Genomic DNA, 20,779 nt, shown 5'->3' with positions numbered 1-20,779 from the left:
CTCCCAGGCCTATTAGACATCTCATTTTGTCTTTTGCACATGTCATTGAGATGCATAGTGGCTCATTACTGGACAAGGCCCTTTGTTGGGTTGGCCTGGCCACAGTGTCCTCAGCTTTGCAGTTCTTCCTTCCTCTGGTCCCCAATAGGAGCACTGTTACTTTGACATTTGCCACTTCAGAACCAAGAAACATAACTACAGCAGGAAAGATTGCCACTGAGAAGAAGGGTACCACCAAATCTCCCCTCAGAGGCCAACCACAGACTCTACTTTGTTAAAGCATCCTGACATGGAACTTTGCAGAGGAGATTGGGACAGATGACAGTCCGCTACATTGTCACTGTAAGATCAGGGGAGAGTGTGTTCTGTGATTATGGTTGTCCTCCTTTAAAAAAAAAATGCCTAGGCAAGTGGCCATGCTTTCTTCTAGTTATCATCCATCAGCTGCTAGACTCCTACTTCAATGTTAGTGACCTTCGAGCTGTCTCTTCCCTTCTTTGGTCACTCCCTGCTTCTGGACAGCTTGCAGTAGGAGTTCCCTTTACCATACCCTCCTCCTCACCTTGTCTCTCAGCCTTTTCAGCCCTAAACACAAGGTCGAACCAGCCCATTTCTGTTGTAAAGATTTTATGAAGCCATGTGCAGTACAGCACTTAGCACACAGCAAGACTGTTGAGGTTTCAATCTGAAATGTATCCCCAGGTTCATCTTATGGATACTGGGTGCCATGCTTGTGGTGCTATTTGGAAGGTTCTGGAACCTTTAGGAGATAGGGCCTGACTAGTGAGAGTAAGTAACCAGGGGAGGGACTTGGAAAGTCATATTTAGGCCAGGTTTCATTCTAGCTTTCTGTTTCCTAGGCAGCTTAGATATGAGGGCTCTCCACCACACACTCACATGACCAATAACGTCATTATATGGTCCCCACCACGAGGGACTGAAATCCTCTGAAACCATGGGCCAAAATAAGTCCTCCCTCCCCTAAGTTGTTTCTGCAGGATATCTGATCATAGTGGACTGCCTCCACAGCTATTGAGTGCCTGTTGCATGCCTGTGTTGTCCCAAGTGCCAATACCAAGAGGAGCAAACATGAGACCAGGCTGTGTACCTACTTCCTGTCATGTAGATTTGGACTTTCATCACACAAATTTGTTTCCAAATTGGGCCAGGAGCTAGGAAGAATAGTAGCTAGACCCCAATCTAATCAAAGGATGTTTTAAATATTATTTGAGTAGAAGATGCCTAAGAATGAACCAGGAAAAAAGATGTCTGGCGCTGACCAGCCTTCAGGCACATTGGAACAAATGAAGGAAAAGTATCCTCATCTTAGGGCAAGTGTGGCCCCACACCATGGAGTAGGGATGAGTAAGCAGATCACAGACTGGGATGTAGGTCCCTGCATCTCCTCTTCTGGGTGTCCTTGAGAAGAAAGCAACCTGCACAGACATCCTGGTACCCTAGGGCTTTGGAGGCACTTTTTCAGAGGAGCTGCAAGGCCCTGTCAACTTGGAAACAGGCCTGGGTAGCAGGGGGCCAGAAGATGCTCAGTAAATATCAGCTGGTGTTGGTACATTACAGTGTTACTCCCTAAGTTCACTGCTGCCATAAAGGTCTCCTTAGAAATGCCAACGTCTCTGGAAGCCATTTTAACTAGTAAGGGTCAGTCACTTCAGGGATGTGATGTGATAGTGACACATCAACTACTGATTTCTAGCATATGGACAATGGAAGAATGGATGAGCCAGACACTGTGTGTGGCCAGCAGGGCACCCCAGAGGCAAAGCATTGCAGCCAGAAAAGCAGCTATTAGGCAAGAAGAGGCAAAAACAGAAGCAGCAAACAAACAAAAGACTGTCTGATAGGGCTAAAAGTGGAAAGTGAACATTAGGGAAAGGTTCTCACAAAGATGCATTTGCAGGGGCTGATTATCTCTGCAGAAATGTCTGTTTCATCTCTCCGTTGGAGGACATCCAGCCAGCCAGAAAACCAGAGCCTGCTGTGACACTATACCCCTAGACAGGGTCTTAGTAACCACACTGTCTTCCTGGCTTTGATTTCTTCTATTTTAGAATAATCTAAAATCATTTATTACCCAAACATACTGTATCAAGGTTCTCTATCCATCCCCTTCCCCCTTTCTTTCTTCCATCTTTTTTTTTTCTTTTCTGTCCTGGAGGTGTAACCAAAGGGCCTGTGCATGCCAGGCTGGCTAGTGCTCATTGCTGAGCACCCCCACCCCCTGCCACTACTCTCAGATTTTGTTTTGAGAGGTCTCACATAGCCTCAAAGTTGATACGTAGCCAAGGTTGACTTGAATTTATGATCTTCCCATTTCACCTCTGAAGTGGTTGGGTTGTGTGTGTAACCTACCAAGCTGGTTCATGTGATGCTTAAATTATAGTGTCACCCACAAAGGTTGGTGTTCTGTCTCTTGTGCTGTGTCTGTGTAGTTGTCTTGATGGCAAGTATGTTACATCGTCAAGACCAATATGTAACCTGAGTCCTTCAAAGGAAGAATGGACTAGCCCTGATTTAAGAGCACACACTGGCCAGGCGTTAGTGGCGCACGCCTTTAATCCCAGCATTCGGGAGGCAGAAGCAGGCGGATCTCTGTGAGTTCGAGGCCAGCCTGGTCTCCAGAGCGAGTGCCAGGATAGGCTCCAAAGCTACACACAGAGAAACCCTGTCTTGAAAAACCAAAAACCAAAAAAAAAAAAAAAAAAAAAAAAAAAAAAAAGCACACACTGATTGGACCTGGGGAAGTGGCTCAGCTGGTACAGTGCTTGCTGTGAAGGCTTGAGGGACCTGAGTTCAGATCCCAAGCATCCATGTAAAAAGCCAAGTGTGGTAGTGGGTAACCCCCAGAGCTAGGTGAGGGGGGCAAACATGAGACCTCATGCCTCCTGGGCAGCTGAACCAAGCTCCAAGTTCAATTGAAGATCCCGATTCAAAAAACACAGTGGACCATAATAGGGGCAGACACTGGATGTCAGTTTCTGTTTTGCACATATGCACACTTGGGCACACATACCACACATGCCATCCCCCCCCCAGACAGAGAGACAGAGAGGTGAACAATTTTGAAAATTCCCAGGTCTTAACAGGAAATGCTAACTCAAGCATACACTCTTCCATCAAAAATGACATTTTTACCCTCTAAGAATGGGGATGTGTGAGGCTTTTAATCAGGCAGACTATTATGTTGTCAAAGACATTGGCAGGATGAAGGATGGATTCTCACAGGCCTATGACCATTTTATTGCTTTTCAGCCCTCGACCACCAATCCCTCTCTCCCTGCTACTGACAGAAGAAGAAGCTGCAATCAGCATCCAGTCCTTCTGGAGAGCCTATCTGGTAAGGGCCACCTGGGATTGTGACATTGAGGGACTTGTTGTGACATGGTGAGCCAGCGGGAAAACAGACTCTTCTAAACTTGAATGCTGTTGCTCACATGCAGACCTCAGAGATAGGAGTCTCTGCAAACAGGATTTGGATTTTATTTTTTAATCAAAACTTATTTTGCAATTATCATAAAAGATGCATTTGAGGATTGGGGCAGATGTAAAAGTGCCTGCTATACAAGCCCAAGTCCTGGGTTCATATATATGGAATCCATGTAAGAAACTAGGCATTGTGCCTGTAATCCCAGCCATAGTTGGGGTGGAGACAGGCAGATCTCTGAAGCTCATTGGCCACCCAGTTTAGCTTAATGGATAAGATTCAGTGTCAGTCCTGAACAAGGGGGAGCTCATGGACCCCAGACTGACATCTGGGAAACCAGCATAGAACCAAACCAGGCCCCTTGAACATTGGTGTCAGTTAGGAGACCTGAGCAGTCTATGGGGCCTCTGGTAGTGGATTAGTATTTATCCCTAGTACAGGAATGGACTTTCGGAGCCCACTCCACATCGAGGGATACTCTCTCAGCCTAGACACAAGGGGGAGGGCCTAGGCCCTGCCCCAAATGATGTGACAGACTTTGAAGATCCCCCATGGAATGCCTCACCCTCCCTGGGGAGCAGAAAGGGGATGGGATGGGGGTCGGTGGGGAGCATGGGAGGATTGGAGGGAGAGGGAACTGGGATTGATATGTAAAGTAAGATTGTTTCTAATTTAAATTAAAAAAAAGATTCAGTGTCAGTGAGAAATCCTGTTTCAAAAAATGAAGATAGTATTGAGGAGACCCCTGACATCAACCTCAGGCTCTCTCTCTCTCTCTCTCTCTCTCTCTCTCTCTCTCTCTCTCTCTCTCTCTCTCTCCTCTCTCTTTCTCTCTCTCCTCTCTCTCTCTCTCTCTCTCCTCTCTCTCTCTCCTTCTCTCTCTCTCTCTCTCTCTCTCTCTCTCTCTCTCTCACACACACACACACACACACAAATAACTTCCAATTTTTTAAAGTTGGGTTTGACTGGCCTGTGTTGCCTAAAAATAATATTGTAAGCCAGACAAGGTGGTGCACACCCCTAATACCAGCACTTGGAGGCAGAGGTAGGAGGACCACAAGTTCAAGCAAGACCAGCCTGGGTTGTAAAGAGAGACCCTCCCTCAAGAAAAATCAAACATCCAAACTAAACCCACAAGGTAATATTTCATGTGAACAGAGAAGAATACACATTGTTTTAGAAAAGAGTGAGAAAATTCAGACAAAGCAAACAAACGTCTGAGTCACTGACAACAACACAGTAATCACCAACATGAAACCTTAACACGTGGAATGGCACGGACACATCACATGGAGAAAATCACCTTTTCTGTTGTAACTGGTCTTTCAAACCATTCTCCTATTTGAGATGTTGAGATTATTTCAAGATTTCCATGACTGCAGTCAGTGTTGTGACATGTATGGGCAGCTGTGTTTGCAACTTTTCCTGGCTGCTTAACATAGGAGAAATTCTAGAAGTAGAATTTGTAGTCAGAGGTAAGCTTCTAAAGAGTTCCTGATCCATGTTGTCATGAAGCCCTTCAGCAAAGATGTACTTTAAAAAAATGTATTGTCAAAGACATATTGGAGTGCCATGTGTCTCTGTGCTAAATAGTATGCAACCCCTAAATTACCTGGTGATCAGAAAGCAGCATTAGCAAGCTTCCAGGTGAATGTACAGTGCCTACTGTGGGGGCAGGGCCCCCTCCCACCGCTGAGGGGAGGCATAAGTGGCACTGTTCAGATGCAGCATCTTCCTAATTTGTAGCATTAAGTGCATCCATGGTGTAGCCATGCACCCCTGGCATCTCTGTCTCCAGAGCTTCCCATGTTTCTCAGCTGATGCTTTCCATATTGAGCACCTATTCCTCATTCCCTTGTCCCGGCCCAGCCCCCAGCCACTGCCAACCTGCTCTCTATGTCCATGGATTTTACTATTACAGGAACCTTACTGTGGTGGTTGAGTCTTCCCTGTGGACCTGATAGGGTTTCAAATAACCTAGGAGACACCTCCTGTACATGCAGGACAGTGTTTCTAGGCCTCTAGTTGGGGTGGGTAGACCAAACCTGAATGTGCACAGCACCATCCTACAGGCTGGCGTCCTGGGCTGAATGAAAAGGAGAAAGCAACTTCCTAACTGTGGATTCAATGTCACCAGCTGCCTCAAGCCCTTGCCACTATAACTTCCACAACATGATAGACTATACCTTCAAACCACAAGCTAAAATAAGCCCTTCCTATCTGTGCTGGCTAGCTTTATATCAGCTCCACACAAGCTAGGGATATCTGAAAGGAGGGAACCTCAATTGAGGAAATATCTCCATAAGATCCAGATGGTTTTATATGGTGCTGGAGACAAAAGTTGAGGCTTCATGAATGCTAGGCAAGCATTCTACCAATTAAGCTTTGTCCTCCAGCCACATTACCTAATTAAAAAACCCAAACACTCTTTACATTTATTTGCTTATTTATTGCAAATGTGAATGTGTGTATATAAGGGTGAATGTGCACATTTTTGCCACAGCGTCTATGTGATGGTCAGAGGACAGGATTTGGGAGTTAATACTCTCACCATGTGGATTCTGGGGTTGGAACTGAAGTCATCAGGCTTGGTGGTGAGTGTTAGTAACTCATACCAATTATGGGAAAATAATAAACAATGCAGATCACCCATTGGTACTTAGCCTCCTAGAATTTTCTTGTTTATATGTGAAATTTTACTTTGTTTTTTACAGAGTTAAATGTGCAAAATACTGCACTGTGCCCATGCTCTCCTCTTACTGACAAATTGGGAGTAACTTTCTTTGTCAGCACACAAAGATCCACCCCATGATTGTTGATGGTTCTGAGATATGCACCTATGTTTTATTTCTGTGGATAACTTGAATTACAATCTGTGGACCGATAAGCAATCCAACATTCTATTTTTGTCTGCTTTGTAAATTGCAGTTTTATGCAGAATATCCTTGCTCGTATGTCTACACACTTGTCTGATTTTGTCTGTAAGGTTAATTGCTGGTGGTGGGCAGAGTTCTTAGCTTAAGGACTAAGCACCCTCCACCACCACATTTTATTGCTAAATTACTGGAGAGAGGCCAGAGCCTAACCACTAGACATGTCCTGGTGCTCACTAGCAGTGCATTCAACTGTGCCCCATGTTTTGGTGGTGCAGTGTAGGGAGGAAGACAGAGATGGGGAGGGAGCCTGAAGCATGCCTGAGGTCAATGGACTTCCAAGGACACCAAGCTGAAGAAAATAGGAAGAGCGGGTTCTTGCTCAGTGTGTAGGTCGTACACTCCACAACCCTCAGAGGTTATCATTTAGGCCCACAGATTGTTGACCTCTGAGGCTTTGAGAAGCTTGGACATTGGGGTTGAATGGCTGTTTGTTCCACTATTATTTCCTTAACCCCACTGGCCTTGGCAGCCCCTAACCCTAGGGTTATGGCCCTCCCTTCTCTCAATAGCTGGAGGCCAGCTGAGGCAGGGGAGAGTCATCTGTGTGTTATCTAGAAGTGACCCTTTGGTCCAGAGTCTGTGGATTTTCTTCCTGAAGCTGTATAGGATCTTAGATTCAGCAAGGTGTATAATGGTGTAGTAATCATGAAATAAATAAACAATTAGCCAATACAGTAGTATGCAGACACCAAAAGTACTAAACACAGAGAATGTCTAGTCCAGTGCCACAAATAATAATTCATAATAGTATTACAGATAGGAGAGATAGCTCAGTGGTTAAGAGCACTTGCTACTCTTGCAGAGGACCAGAGTTCAGTTCCCAGTGTCCACGTCAGGCCTCTCACATCTGCCTATAACTTAGCTCCAGGGAATCTGATGGGGAATGCCCTTCTGTGTATGTTTATCTTATTGATTGTTGAATAAAGTACTGTTTGGCCAATGAGGTAGCAAGTTAGGTGGGACTAGGAGTCAAGGATGATTTTGGGAAATGTAGTAAAGAAGTGTTGTGATCCAGGCAGGAAGTGACATAGTAGGTAGACTCATATATAAGCAGGGACAACACAGGAAGTTATTCCTTTTCTATTGTTCTTCCTCCTGCTCTCTTCTCTGGAGCCACCATGTGATCTGCTGGCAAGATAGGGCACTCACCGCCAGCATCCTCCATAAGATAAACCTTATTATTATGGTTGATAATTAAGACTGAGCTAGCAGATAAGAAATCCTAGTCAATTGACCAGAAGCATTGTAAACTAATATAAGTCTTTGTGTGTTACTTGGGACCTTAACATGGCTGTGGGCGGAACTCAGGTGGCCTGGTGGAAAGCACCCATGTGGCAGCAGGGCTGGGGTGGACGGAGTAAAGATTTATCATTACAGGAATCCAACACCCTTTCCTGGCCTCCAAGGGCACCCACATGTACATGTGCACGCACATATGTGTGAGCGTGCACAGACACACACAGACAAATAAAAATGGAATAAATCTAATAAAATATATCTAATGTTATTGCATATACAGGCATGGGACCCTCGGTCTGCCTAAAAGACAGGGCATTCTGAGGACTTTAAGTCATAAGCAATGGGTGTTCAAGCCATTTCCATTTGGCTTATTTAACTTCTACCCACCCTAATCCAGGCCTTTCTGTTTGGAAAAGAACTACCCTAGCCTGGCAGGTAGGTATCTGATGCTGAACACAGCAAGGATGTTGAGGCTGTAGGTTGAGTAGTGACAGAGAGACAGTTGAGAATGCCAAGGAGAGCATTTTGGCTTCTTCCCTGTCACCCCTGGAAAGCTCAGCCCCATCTGGACAGCAGGAAGAGCAAGCTGCCTCTGTGTGGGGCCGCTGGCTGGGCTACTAGGCCTAGCAGCTTTTTCTTTCTCTAAAACTCACTGGAGCCTCTGAAGGTTAAATGGGAAGGTCAGTCCACAGGAGGGATGTTTTCCTGCCTGGGCATGCAGTATTATGCTATTGTGGTTATTGTTTCTAGTTTCCTTAAGAAAGCGACTTTTAAACAAAATGTGTGGCCTCTTTGCATTTCCCTGTGACATCAGGCAGGCTTCTGTCTCAGGGCCTTTGCACTGGTTGTTTCTTTCCACTTGCCATGCAACAGTCATTGCCTTCTCTGTCCTCACAGAGGCTCTTCTCCAGTGTCTTCCTAGTTACCTCTTCTAAGGCAGAACCCTCTGATCACAACCACTCTGCTTGCTTTCTTGTTGTTTGTCGCCTGTTTAACACTGTAGTCAACAGGTATCTGTTGGACTGTTTGACTGTTAGGCTTATCTGCTGCAGACTCCAGCCCCAGCACTATATGGGCATTGTGCACTCTTAGAATTTTATAAATGAGTAACTGAATCCTTAAATCCTCTTCAAGAATGAATAACAAACGAGTTTGTTCCATTTTATGAGCCCTCCTCTGTGATTTACACAGGCACTTAAACATGAGCTCCTTGGGGGAGTTGCTCATGCGCGAAGATCCTTGACCTTAACAGCTGCCCCCATTAATCTCCCAGAGATGGCACTTGGGAAGAGGATAAGTTGACATCAGGGTACAGGGGGTGAATCCATTTACTGTGTGTGTGTGTGTGTGAGAGAGGGGGGGGGAGGACTCATTTTGTCAAAGGTATGTGTGACCCAGATCCTCAGCAAGCCTTGCAATTTGAGAAACCAAAGAGGGCTGTTGAGATGACAACCTGCATGCCGGCTGGGGCCCAGACATCAGCTCCAGGTTTGTGTGAGTGTCCTGCAGGGATGATGGACTCTCCTTCCGACAACTGATATCTGCCAGCAGGTGCACAGACCCTGCCATCCAAAGTCAGACATGGGATTGTGCAAAAGGAATGCTAAACACAGGGGGGGCAGGGTTGCTTGCATCAGGTTACACTCTGTCCCCCTGGGCTGGTGTGTAGCCACTTCTCTGAAGCCTTAGTGGTTGACCATGCCCTTCTGTGATTTGAAGAGCAATTTTGGCCCCAGCTTGCTGGTGAAATTGAATTCCTAGGATGGATTTCTCCTCAGTGGATCCATTTGCCCTTTTCAGACTTCTAACTGAGCATGGTTTCATAGTTAGCCACGATAACATCAGTTATAATGTTGTTGTGGTTGTTAGTTCTATTTTCCATAATAAGGCACCACCCTGCACATTCCTGAGTGTTGGGGTCACCACACCTGACTCTAGGCTCAGACTTTGTTGTTCTTGATGACCTGGGGATATAGCCCAGTGTCCCTAGCTTAGCAGCAGGGTTCAGTCCCCAGCACTGCAGGGGCAGAGACTTTGTTCAGCACAGTAAAGCTACTCTGTCAGCACTATGGACAGCGGTACAGATGGGATTTTAAGTTATTTATTTACTTATTTATCTTTAATCTGGGTCTTTGTAGCTCAAGTTGGCCTTGAAGTCTCTATGTAGCTGAGAAGGACTGTGATTTTGTGATTTTCTGGCCTTCACCTCCTGAATGTTGGGATTATAGGCATGTGTTACCACCTCCACTTTATATGGCACTGAGGATGGAGCTTAGGGCTTTCTACATGTTAGGGACCACTCTACTAATGGATCTTCAGCCCCAGCCCTTGTCTTTATTGTTACCTTTTATGTTAAAAACTTATTTTTGTTTGTGCTTTTATGAGTGTGTTGTGCATGTGTATATGTGTGGGTACACACCATGAATCTCATGGTGATCATGTGGAGGTCATATGACAACTTGTGGGAGTTGATTCTCTCCATCTACCATGTAGGTCCCAGTAATCATGCTCATTGGGCTTGTTGGCAGGTGTCTCTACCTGCTGAGCCATCTCACCAGTCCCTTGTTTCTCTTGTTTGTTTTTGAGACAGAATCTTGCTCTGTAGTCCAAGCTGGCCTCAAATGTGTGCAGTCTTCTGGTTAGCCTCCTAAGTGCTGGGATTACAGACATGCCACCATGGGTGGCTGAAATTTATCTTTTGAACATTTTAAAGCATGTAAGAAATACTTCCAAGTTAAGACTACCTATATGTGGAACTTCTTGGCAATATGAAGACTGATGGTGCAGATACAGGATGATCACTTTGGCATCAGCAGTCCCAAGGGTGGCCTTTCTGCCACCTCACTCAGATGGAGGCCTCATGTATTCATTGGCATGTGGCTTCATTTATTTCCTCATCCATTTGACAAACCTGCATTGGGGAACTTGTCAAGACTGGAGCTGGAGGCTATAGAAAGCTCTCGATGACTCGAGGACCTAGAAAACCCTAGAAAAAATAACAAGAATGAGAATGTCAAGAGTAGGTATTCTTGGTCATTGGTAGTTGTGGAGTTAATTCCTCTGAATTGAAGCACTTGCTCCTGACAGGAGGAGGGAGGCTCAGAAGACTCACAGAGCTGCTTAGGGCCTGTCCTTGAGTCTGGATGAGCAAAAGAAGGGCTAGGTGGGTAAAGTGCCTGCCATGAAAGCACAAGGACCTGAGTTCAGATCCCTGGCACCCATGTGAAGAGGTGGGCACTGAACAGAAATGCATACATCCCTGCAGTCCCAAAATTAGGGATGTGGAACAGAGGGTTCCTGGAGCTCACTGGCCAGCCTGGCCAAACTGATGAGCTCCAGGTTCACTGAGACACTGTTTCCTAAAACAATGTGGAGAGTGATGGAGGAAGACACCTGGTTGCTGACTCCTGTCTCCACATGCACATATGAACATGCACAGACACAAAATAAATGGAGCAGAATGTAGACATCGCCATTCCTGGACAATAAGCACCTGTCCCGGAGTTAGCTGTGTATCTTTTCCATGCACTTTCTTTGTTTATCTGAACTTCCATGTGCACCATTCTGCTGTTTGTTAGTAAGAGAGCTCAGTGGTTAAAAGCACTTGTGGTATAAACCTGAGTTTGATCCCTGAAACCTACAGTGGAAGGAGAGATCTAGTCCCCAGAGTTGTACTTTTACCTCTTCATGTGAGCTATGGCATGTGGCATGCTTCTTTCCCTGTCACCACATCACACCACACCATACACACACATGCACACACACACACACACACACACACACACACACACACACACACACACACATGCACACACACACACACACACACACATACACACACACACACACACACACACACACACACACACACACACACACACACACACATACACACACACACACACACACACACACACACACACACACACACACACACACACACACGGCCTCTTCGTTCACTTCAGAGGCACTGTTCAACACTAGCACACATCTATTCTGACTCTGGGTTTTGTTGGTGACTGAATCAGGGTTTTCCTAGGCAATGCAGGTTGGCCTGGAACATTTGATCCTTCCGTCTCCACCCCTTGATTGCACTCCCAGTTTATACTGGTGCTGGGAACCGAACCCATGGTTTTGTGCATTATAGGCACATGTTCTGCCTGCTGAGCCACATTCCAGCTCTCCTGCCTTCTCCTTTTTTGCCTGGCTTCTTTATATTTCCTTCCGGTTTGCTTTGGGGCTTTCTGAGGCTTCCTTCCCTTCTAGAGAGGGCGTCCCTGGTGCAGCTGCTTTAGGGAGGGCCTGGTGTATTTCCTCCCTTTGTGTTGCTTTTTAACCCTCTCTCCCTCTTCTTTCCTCTGGGGAAAGAAACACAACTAGGTGAACCCACATGACAAAAAGCAGCACTTCCGTTCTCATGCAGGGGCCCAGGTGAGGGCAGATGGTGGCTGACTCAGGGGTGGGTAGGAAACAGCTTTGTGTGAGTCACACTTATCTGGCCAATTGACTGCATGCTGCCTAGACTACCTATTTAAGACAATGGTTTTTTATTTTATAATTGCTTTGAATCTGCATCTAATTCCAGCTAATTGAAGCTGGTTTAGCACAGCAGTTTAGCAAATGGACTCTGCAGTTAAATAGTTCATCCATTAATAGTCATCCTTAGTAGGCAGACAGCTCTGCTTCAAACACTTCATATGCTTTGGGAAATAAGGTAAAGTCTCTGCTTGCATTCCTGCAATAGGCTGCCAGTCAGTACAAACACACCAATGGGGAGCAGTGTGAAGAAATACACTGCTTGTGGTTTATGCTTGTAATCCCAGCACTTGAGAGTAAGGCAAGAGGTTTACTATGAGTTAAGGGCCATGCCACCGATCCTAGCACTTTGAAGGTCATCCTCAGCCACTCAGGGAATTCCAGACCAGCCAAAGACACATTAAAGCCTGTCTCTAAAAGGGGAGACAGGTGCTGGGGCAATAGCTTAGTTGGTAAAGTGGTTACTGTGCACACATAAGGATCTAAGTTCAATCCATTAAACTCACTGAAAAAGTGCTGGGTGTTGTGACACCTCACTTGTAATCCCAGCACTTAGAACGTGGCGACAGATAGATGTATTCTCTGGTCATCCTCTGTAGTCTGCTTGATTAAGTTCCAAGTCAGTGAGAGACACCATCTCAAAGAAAACCCAAAACCAAAACAATAACAAAAAACCTAGGAGGTGGTCCTCTGGCCTCCACATACAGGTACACATACATGTGCATGAATATACACACATAGGAAACAGAGTAGAGATGCTTAAGGTGTGTCTCAGTGATAGTGCACATGCTTGCTATACTCAAGGCCCGGAGTTTCATCCCTAGAATCCTGACAAAAGAAAAAGAAAAAAAGTTCTTCAGCTGTTGTCAAAATGATACCACTTAATAAGTGGCCTGCAATGTGAGTCTCTCCTCACACGGGTGGTGATCAGGCAGACTCATCTGGACTGGGCTCTAAAGATTATGTGATGAGTTCTATTCAGTTTTGTTCTAGAGCTTCCTAGGATCAGCAGGTCACCAGAGGCATGTGCTTTTCATAGCAGTGTTTGAAAGCTCTCAGAGGGGTGAGCAAAACACACACCACGTGTCCTGGCTGGATTTATGTAAGAGTCATCTGAAAGGAGGGAACCTCAGTTGAGAAAATGGCTCCATAATTTCTAGCTGTAGGGCATTTTCTTAATTAGTGATTGATTGATCTGGGAGGACCCAGCCCATTGTGAGTGGTGGCATCCCAGAGCTGGTGGTCCTGGGTTCTATAAGAAAGCAGTCTGAGTAAGCCATGAGGAGCAAGGCAGTAAGCAGTATCCTTCCATGGCTTCTGTCTCCAGCTTCCCAGCACTGCTTGAGTTCCTGTCTTGACTGCCTTTGATGCTGAACAGCGTTGTGGAGGTGGAAGCCAAATAAATCCTTTGCCCCTACCCCCAGGTTGCTTTGGTCATGATGTTTCACTGCAGTGATAGTAACCCTGACTAAGATGACATGGGTCTCAAGGCCTATGAGCATCTCATGGCCAAAGCAAGTGTGGCAGCCCAAAGAGGTGGAAGGTGCAAGATGTATTTGTAGGCCAGAGTAGGTGGTGCAAGTGAGCTGATTCAAAAGACCAGACCCCTGGAGCCAGCTTTCAGTAGGCTGCTGGAACCTGAGGTTTTATGCCTTGGGTAGAGGAGTCACACAATCTTACTGAGGAGACTAGTAGTCTCCAGACATAGTGACTCCCCCAAATCCCCAGGGTTTGTGTAAGTAAGGTGCACATGCACATGGTATGCATCCATGCAGAGGCCCATGTCCCAAGTGATCCTTCCCAGGCATCATCACTGTGGTCTTTGAGACACAGTTCCTCACTGACATGGAACTTGCCTTGTAGGCTGGGCTGGCTGCCCTGCAAGCCCAGAGAGCCTCTTGTCTCTGCCTCTCCAGCACTGGGGGGCATAAGTACTTGCCACTGTGCCCACTTTCTATGTGGGTTTTAGGGATGGAACTCGGATTCTTACCAACTGAGTCACACCCACTAGGATTGCCATATTTCTGCAGAGACCTTTTCCATAATGTACCATAGAAGGTATGTGTGGTCTGTAGAGCCCCACAGAAATACCTTATAAACTAATCTGGAGGCCAGACTGTAGTGGCACACATTTAATCCCAGCATACAGGAAGCAGAGGCAGGTGGATGTCTTGAGTTTGAGGCCAGCTAGGTCTACAGAGTAAGTTCCAGGCCAGCCAGGGCTGCACAGAAAAACCCTGTCTTGAAAAACATTAAGAAAATAATAACCTAATAGTGCATACTATTATTTCTGTGGGAGAAAAAGAGAAGTCACGTGGTGATGTTTGCAACCTTGCTATTCAGCTTGTAGTCTACCGCCAGTGACATCTTCACTTGGGGCTGGTTGGAAGACAGGGCCTCAGGCACCACTCCAGACCTTCTGAATCAAAAAAAAAAAGTGACCTCCATGGTTTTCTGTTATATGCTTATTGTTACATATATTAATGGGTTTCATCATGAAACTTTCATGCATGTATGTATTTTGCTCACCCACTCCTCCTGTCCCCACCCCCACTCCTGTTGATCCCTTTTCCCAACTAGGTTCCTTCTATTCCTCTATGTGATACAGTGAAGGTTTCTTATAAGGAGCCAGTGCCTACACCACTGAAGAAAATGTGTCTCCCTTCCCAGCAACCATTAACTGCTTAGAGATCTCTAGGGAGCCCCTCCCACCAGTGATGCAGTTTTGTTTGTTGAGACTGTGTTCACTGTGTAGTCAGAGCTGGCCTTGGACTTGTGAGCCCCCTTTCCCTGCCTCAAAAACATTGGGATTAGAGGAAAGCATTAGTCAGTCCTTAACACAAAAAATCTGTTTCTTAACCAGAGGGAGCAGCCTGGGTAAAGAGGTTTGCATTTTGGCTTGCCAGCCCTGTGATGATCACTATTTAAATCATTCAGTTTTTCCTTTTCTGAAAAATGGAATCAACAGTTGTACCCTATTACCCACCACCTTTCATCCTCACCTCTCACCCCATCCCTACCCCTTAAGCTGTGAGGGTTTGGCTTAGTTGAAAGCTGTGACCCATGCGTTCACTCCTGTAAGAATGTATTTCTACTTGCTTCTTGGTAGTGTTCCTTAAGTACTTGGTTTCTGTTGGACTTTTTTTCCTGCCTGAGAAAATCTGTCATTTTTCAAAACATCTCTTTGCTCAGGATAGAAACTTCTGCCTGTGCCCAGCAGGATTCTGGTGCCCCAGAAAGAAGGCACCCAGTTGCTGTGGTCCCCATTCAGGTTTCCTTAGGGCAATGTCTGGCCACTCAGCAGGCTGAAATAGGCCACAGTACTATAAATAGGGGCCTTGGGCTGCTTAAGGGTCAGATCCCTGGCCAGGCTCCTCCTCCCCCTCCCTCCCCTATTCCTGTAGTTATTTAAATATAGCTACAAGTATGCTTTCAGGTTTTTGTACCCCAAATGCTTGTCAGCTTGCCAGACTGTAAGCAACTCCTTTCTGTCTTGTTGTCATCAGTACAATGGGTGGTATTGTCAGTACAGTGGGTTGCCACTGTCATCAGTGCAATGGGTGGCATTGCCATAGTGCAGTGGATTGTCATTGTCATCAGTGCAGTGGGTGGCATTGCCATAGTGCAGTGGATTGTCATTGTCATCAGTGCAGTGGGTTGTCATTGCCATCAGTGCAGTGGGTGGCATTGACATTTGGGCTTCAGAAGCCTAATGCCATCTACCTCCTTTGTCATGTGCCTTGATTTAGTATTGAACTTCTTGGAGCCTCATTTTGTCATTTACAAAATGTGGCTGACAATAATACTGAATTCTAGTTCCTAGGGTTGAGGTGGAGAGTAAACAAGAAAAACACATAAGGCCAGGACTTGCCAGATCATCTGAAAGGCAGAGTATAACATGAAAATGCCCCCTGTTCAAAGTTATCTGTCTGTCTGTCTATCTATTTTGAGGCAGTGTCACAATTATGTAGCCCAGGCTGTCCTCAAACCCACAGTCCTCTTGCTTCAGCTTCCTGAGGCAATATACCCATATCACCGTGCCCAGGCTATGGAGGGGTTCTCCATCTTTAGCCTGCATCAGGACTTTGCACAGATGACAGGGCCCCTCTCCCAGACACAGGAGGACTGGGTGGTCCTGAGAATTTGCATTTCAAACAGGTACCAGGAATGCTGGTTTGAAGAAGACCCTTTGAGAGCCCCTGACATAGGAGTTACTGGCTTTCAAACTTGACCTTGCATTAGAACAAACCTGAAGCCATGGCTTCAATCAGGAATAGAATGGCAACACTCCAGCACTGATAGTTTTTCACTGTTGCTGTTTGAATTCAAGGGCTATAATAATACCGAATTAGAGATATTATTTGCCTGTATGAGGCTCAGCTTTCTTTTTGAAAAAGGAGTGGCAATACTGTATACCTCATAGATTTCTTCTGAGAATTAATAGTATGCACATAGATAGCTCCTAAAATAGTGCTCACAGGTCCCTCGTTAGAAACATTCCACAACTGTTAGTTAAGCACTGACTAGAGGAAGAGCTCAGGCAAGCCATCAGGTCCTTGGCACAGTGCACTGAGGTGTAATTTAGTCTGTAGATCACTGAGAAGTTCATCAAATACCATAAATGCCTTTGCATCAGATTCATCGCCAATCATCTGGACACTTAGTTATCAAAAGAAGTTGGATGAACTTTATCTGAACTGTCATCAGTGAAATGTGGGGGAAATTCCATTTCTTTCAAGTATGTGCTGTGACCTGTTGTTCCCCTTCTCCCCCTTGAGAGGGACTTCAGTACAAACATAGGTGTGGCTTCCTGGGAGAAGGCCTTCTCAGATCTGGGCATTGCGGTGACTGCCTCAGGAAAGGCAGCTGGTGTTCATGAGTCACCCAGATCCTGTCTTCCCGACCACGGGCTAACAGCCCAAGAGGTCTCATTTAACTCTCATTGGAAGGATTTGCAATAATCAGCATGCTATTCATGTAGGAACTGAAAGAGCCGAGCTGTACAGATGTCAGTGGCAGGGCTTGTAACATTAAATTCATTCTTTGCATTCTCTTCCAGCAGAGCAGGGTGGCCTAGACTTAGGCTCTTTGGAATCACTTGGAGTTCTGCAGGACTTGTTCTACCCCAGTGGCATGCAGTAGTACCCCAGGTGGGGTCTGTTTCTATAGAACTCAAGTGACCCCAATGCCATTCATTGAGCTTAGAAAAAGCTGAAAGAGGCAGTGCAGGAAGTTGGGGATTGGAGCTCTGACACCCACATAGGGGTCAAGGCAGAGGTCTGCAAACTGCACCCAAAGGGCCAGATCCAGTTTGTTTTTGTTTTTGTTTTTTGAGACAGGGTTTCTTTGTGTCACCCAGGTCATCCTGCAACTCGTTCTATAATCATGCTGGCCTTGAACTCAGTGATTCACTGCCTTTAATCCTGCCTCTGCTGGGATTGAAGGTATGAGCCATCACTTCTGGGCTTGTTATTTGGGTTTTATTCTTTATTTTAAAAAAGTTGTGGTTTTTTTTTTTTCAGCAGTTGTGATTGGACCTATGGCCTCAGGCATGCAAGGCAAGTACTTCACCCTTGACCTACAACCCCAATGGTCACTTTAACCTTTTTATTTTGAGACAAAGTCTTACTAAACTGTCCACACTGGCCTGGAACTGGTGATCCTCCTACCTTAGTTTCTATAGCAGCTGGGATTATAGGCCCATGCTATCTGGTCTAAAAATAAAATTTTACCAGAGCATGGCCACACCCATTTAGCATAGTGTCTTCACTGCTTTTAGATTGTAATGGCAGCATTGGATTGGTATGAAAAAGACTTCAAGACCCACAAAAGCAGCAATATTTACTATTTTATTCATCCCAATAAAAAAGTTTACTAGTTAGAGACATGACCTCGGGTCTGGATAAGCTTGGAGTTGGAAGCAAGACCCTCAAAAGTTACAAACTCCCAATTTTAAAAATGAACCCCCAAAGAAGAAGGAAGTCAGCACCAGCACCAACTGGGACATTCAGGCCCTCAAGTACAGCAATTGAGTGTTTGAAGTAAGTGTGTTTACAATGATTATATAGATCTACTAGAACAAAATATAGGCCATGCTGGAAGAACAAGTCAGTATGAAAAAAGGGGGAAATTCAGATTTGAAAAAGAACTGAATGCAGTCATCAGGATAAAAGCAACTGAGTGAATGGGCAAAGATGGTTCAGTGGTGGGATGCTTGCCTAGCATGCTTGAGGCCATGTGTCCAGCCCTAGCGCGCCACAAACAAATGAGAAAAAAATATTAAAAAAAAAACACACACAGAGAAAAAAAAAAAACCAGAACAAAACAGGAAGTGTCCAAGTTTCAGCGAACCTCAGCGTCACCCAGGGAATCTGCTAAAACTCAGTTTCTCGAGCTCATCTTTGGTGGTGTGCTGATTTCACCAGCTTGGCTGGAGCCCATGAATCTGCAAACTCTAGAGTGGTACAGAGGTTGCTGATTGGTGGATCACATCTCTAACCAGCAGATAGACATAGCTAGAGGAGCCATCAGTGAGAGTCAGGTCTGGGAGAGAGAATGAAGCAGAGGGTGGAAAAGCAGCTGAGAGATGACAAAATGAGATGCTCTAGTGTCAGTGTACTAGGAATTGCAGAGTGGGCAGTGGGATGGGTAGTGGAGAAAGCACATTTCCCGAGGTTGCTGAAGGACATGAATCCCGACTGAACTGAAAAAAAGACAAGACCATTGTAAATGTTCCCTGTGCAGCCATGGGACACTGGAGGCACACAATCCTCAATGCTGTCCTGCCGCAGTGATTCCCTGCAAAGGGAAAGCCAGAGAGCAATTATAGACTTCTCATCAGTCATAGTAAATGTCCTAGGCAGTGAAGTGTAGTGTCTGCTGGTCTTGGGGGAAAACAATATGGAACCTAGAATTACATTCCCACTCACCCATCACTCAAGAGCTATAAATATGCCTTTTCTAAACACCCCTTCTGAAAAAACTCCTGCAAGATGAGTTCAAATAGAGGGGGATGAACCCATGAGGAAGGAGCTGCAGGAAAACCATGTAGAACATGATGTAAGCAGGAATTAGCCCCTGAGAAAGAGCCGCACACCAAATGCCAGGTGGTGACATAAAAAAGCAAGGAGATTAGAATTGAAGCCATCTCAAGGCCTGCTTTGTGTGGGAGGAGACTTTATGATAAGTTTTACTTTTAATTTATTTATTACAGCAACTTTTTTTTTTAAGACAAGACTTTAAAGCTGGATGTAGTGGTACCTTAATCCCAGCTCTTGGGAGAAGAGACAGGTGGGTCTATGTGAGTTCAAGGCAAACCTGGTGTACACAGTAAGTTAAATCCCTGCCTCAGAAAAAAGGACAGAGTTTTGCTTTTGTTATTAAGATTGTGTTATTTAGCTCAGGCTGGCTTCACACTTAGAATTCTCCTGCCTCAGCCTCCCAAATACTTGGATTGCAGGTCTGTGCCTGCAATAGTTTATAGCAAAGTAGTGTTGCACACCTGTAATCCCCACACTTGGAAGACGGAGGCAGGAGGCCAATCTGGGCTGTATAGTGACTCTGTGACAAAAACAACAAAACCCAAATCAAACACAACCAACCAAATAAAACGAATAATAGAATGTGAAGTACCAACTGAGTGGAAGAAACAACTGGAATACAGAAACTGGATGTTGTGAAACTCGGGAAAGAGCAGTAAATATAAAAGCATGGAAAATTAAAAATAAAATCAGGCAAGAGAACTAAAGACATCAGTAACCATAATAAAAGCTCACAGAACAGTTTGTCCCATGGTCATGGGTCATAAGAGGATAACTTCCATACTAGAGGTCTAGAAAACACAAAATAACTCAGCATGGTTGAAAGCAGAGTTGAGAAAAGATACCACATAAACACTGAGCAAAAAGAAAGATGACTTATCACTGAGTGGTTGATAAAATAGCCTGAAAAGTTAAACACATGGAGATGAAGATGCCCTCAACAATAAAGGTCTATGTGTTATTTTCTATTCATTAGAGTTTTTTGTGTGTATAGTGTGTGTTTGTGTACATAAGTGTATGTGAGTGCATATGTACATTCCAGAGGTCAATGTAGAGCCTCTTCCACTATTGTTGTCCATCTCATTTTTTTTAACATGGGATATTTATTACAATGAAAGATCATTACATCTAATAGTGCTCACCAGTTAACCCATTCAATATATACATGTCAGCTAGAATCTTCTCTATCCTATAGAAAAGTTCCAGGCCTTAATCCAGCAGCCACCTTTTATCTTCAGACAAGGTTCCCACTGAGACTGGGGTTCCCCAGTTGTCTAGGCTTGCTGGGCAGAAGACTTCCAGCACCACCACCTTACGGTGCTGGGGATACAGACATGCTACTACACCTGACTTTGTGTGGGTGCTGGGGATCCAAGTGCAGGTCCCCACTCCCTCATTAGATGTTTAAAGTGTTGTTTTCACCCACTGACCAAGCTGGTTATTCACAAATGTGCCAATACCCACTGTTGAAAATGCTGCTCCAGAGCAGAATTCTAGACTAAACAACCCTGAGGCATTCTGCAGCGCAGGTGAATGCCAGTAACCATGCCTGTCACTAGACACACAGCTCCCGAGACAAAAGGAAA

General features: G+C 45.3%; 1 protein-coding gene across 3 annotated transcripts in view; it reads left to right on the top strand.

Annotated features, from left to right (window-relative positions):
• LOC100763057 (IQ domain-containing protein K) overlaps positions 1-20,779 on the top strand; it is a 115,351-nt gene that overhangs the window by 59,336 nt on the left and 35,236 nt on the right. For 2 of the 3 annotated variants that reach the window (XM_027410175.2, XM_027410174.2), the window contains one exon: positions 3,271-3,355. In XM_027410175.2, coding sequence (XP_027265976.1) covers positions 3,271-3,355 — 85 coding nt within the window. Of the gene's footprint in view, positions 1-3,270; positions 3,356-17,675; positions 17,799-20,779 lie in introns of those variants that run through there. The other variant, XM_027410176.2, reaches the window with a different exon arrangement.

This window comes from Cricetulus griseus, chromosome 3 (assembly GCF_003668045.3).
Source record: "Cricetulus griseus strain 17A/GY chromosome 3, alternate assembly CriGri-PICRH-1.0, whole genome shotgun sequence".
NCBI lineage: Eukaryota > Metazoa > Chordata > Mammalia > Rodentia > Cricetidae > Cricetulus > Cricetulus griseus.
The sequence above is the reverse complement of the archived record's forward strand: the minus strand, read 5'-3'. Positions and strand labels throughout refer to the sequence as shown.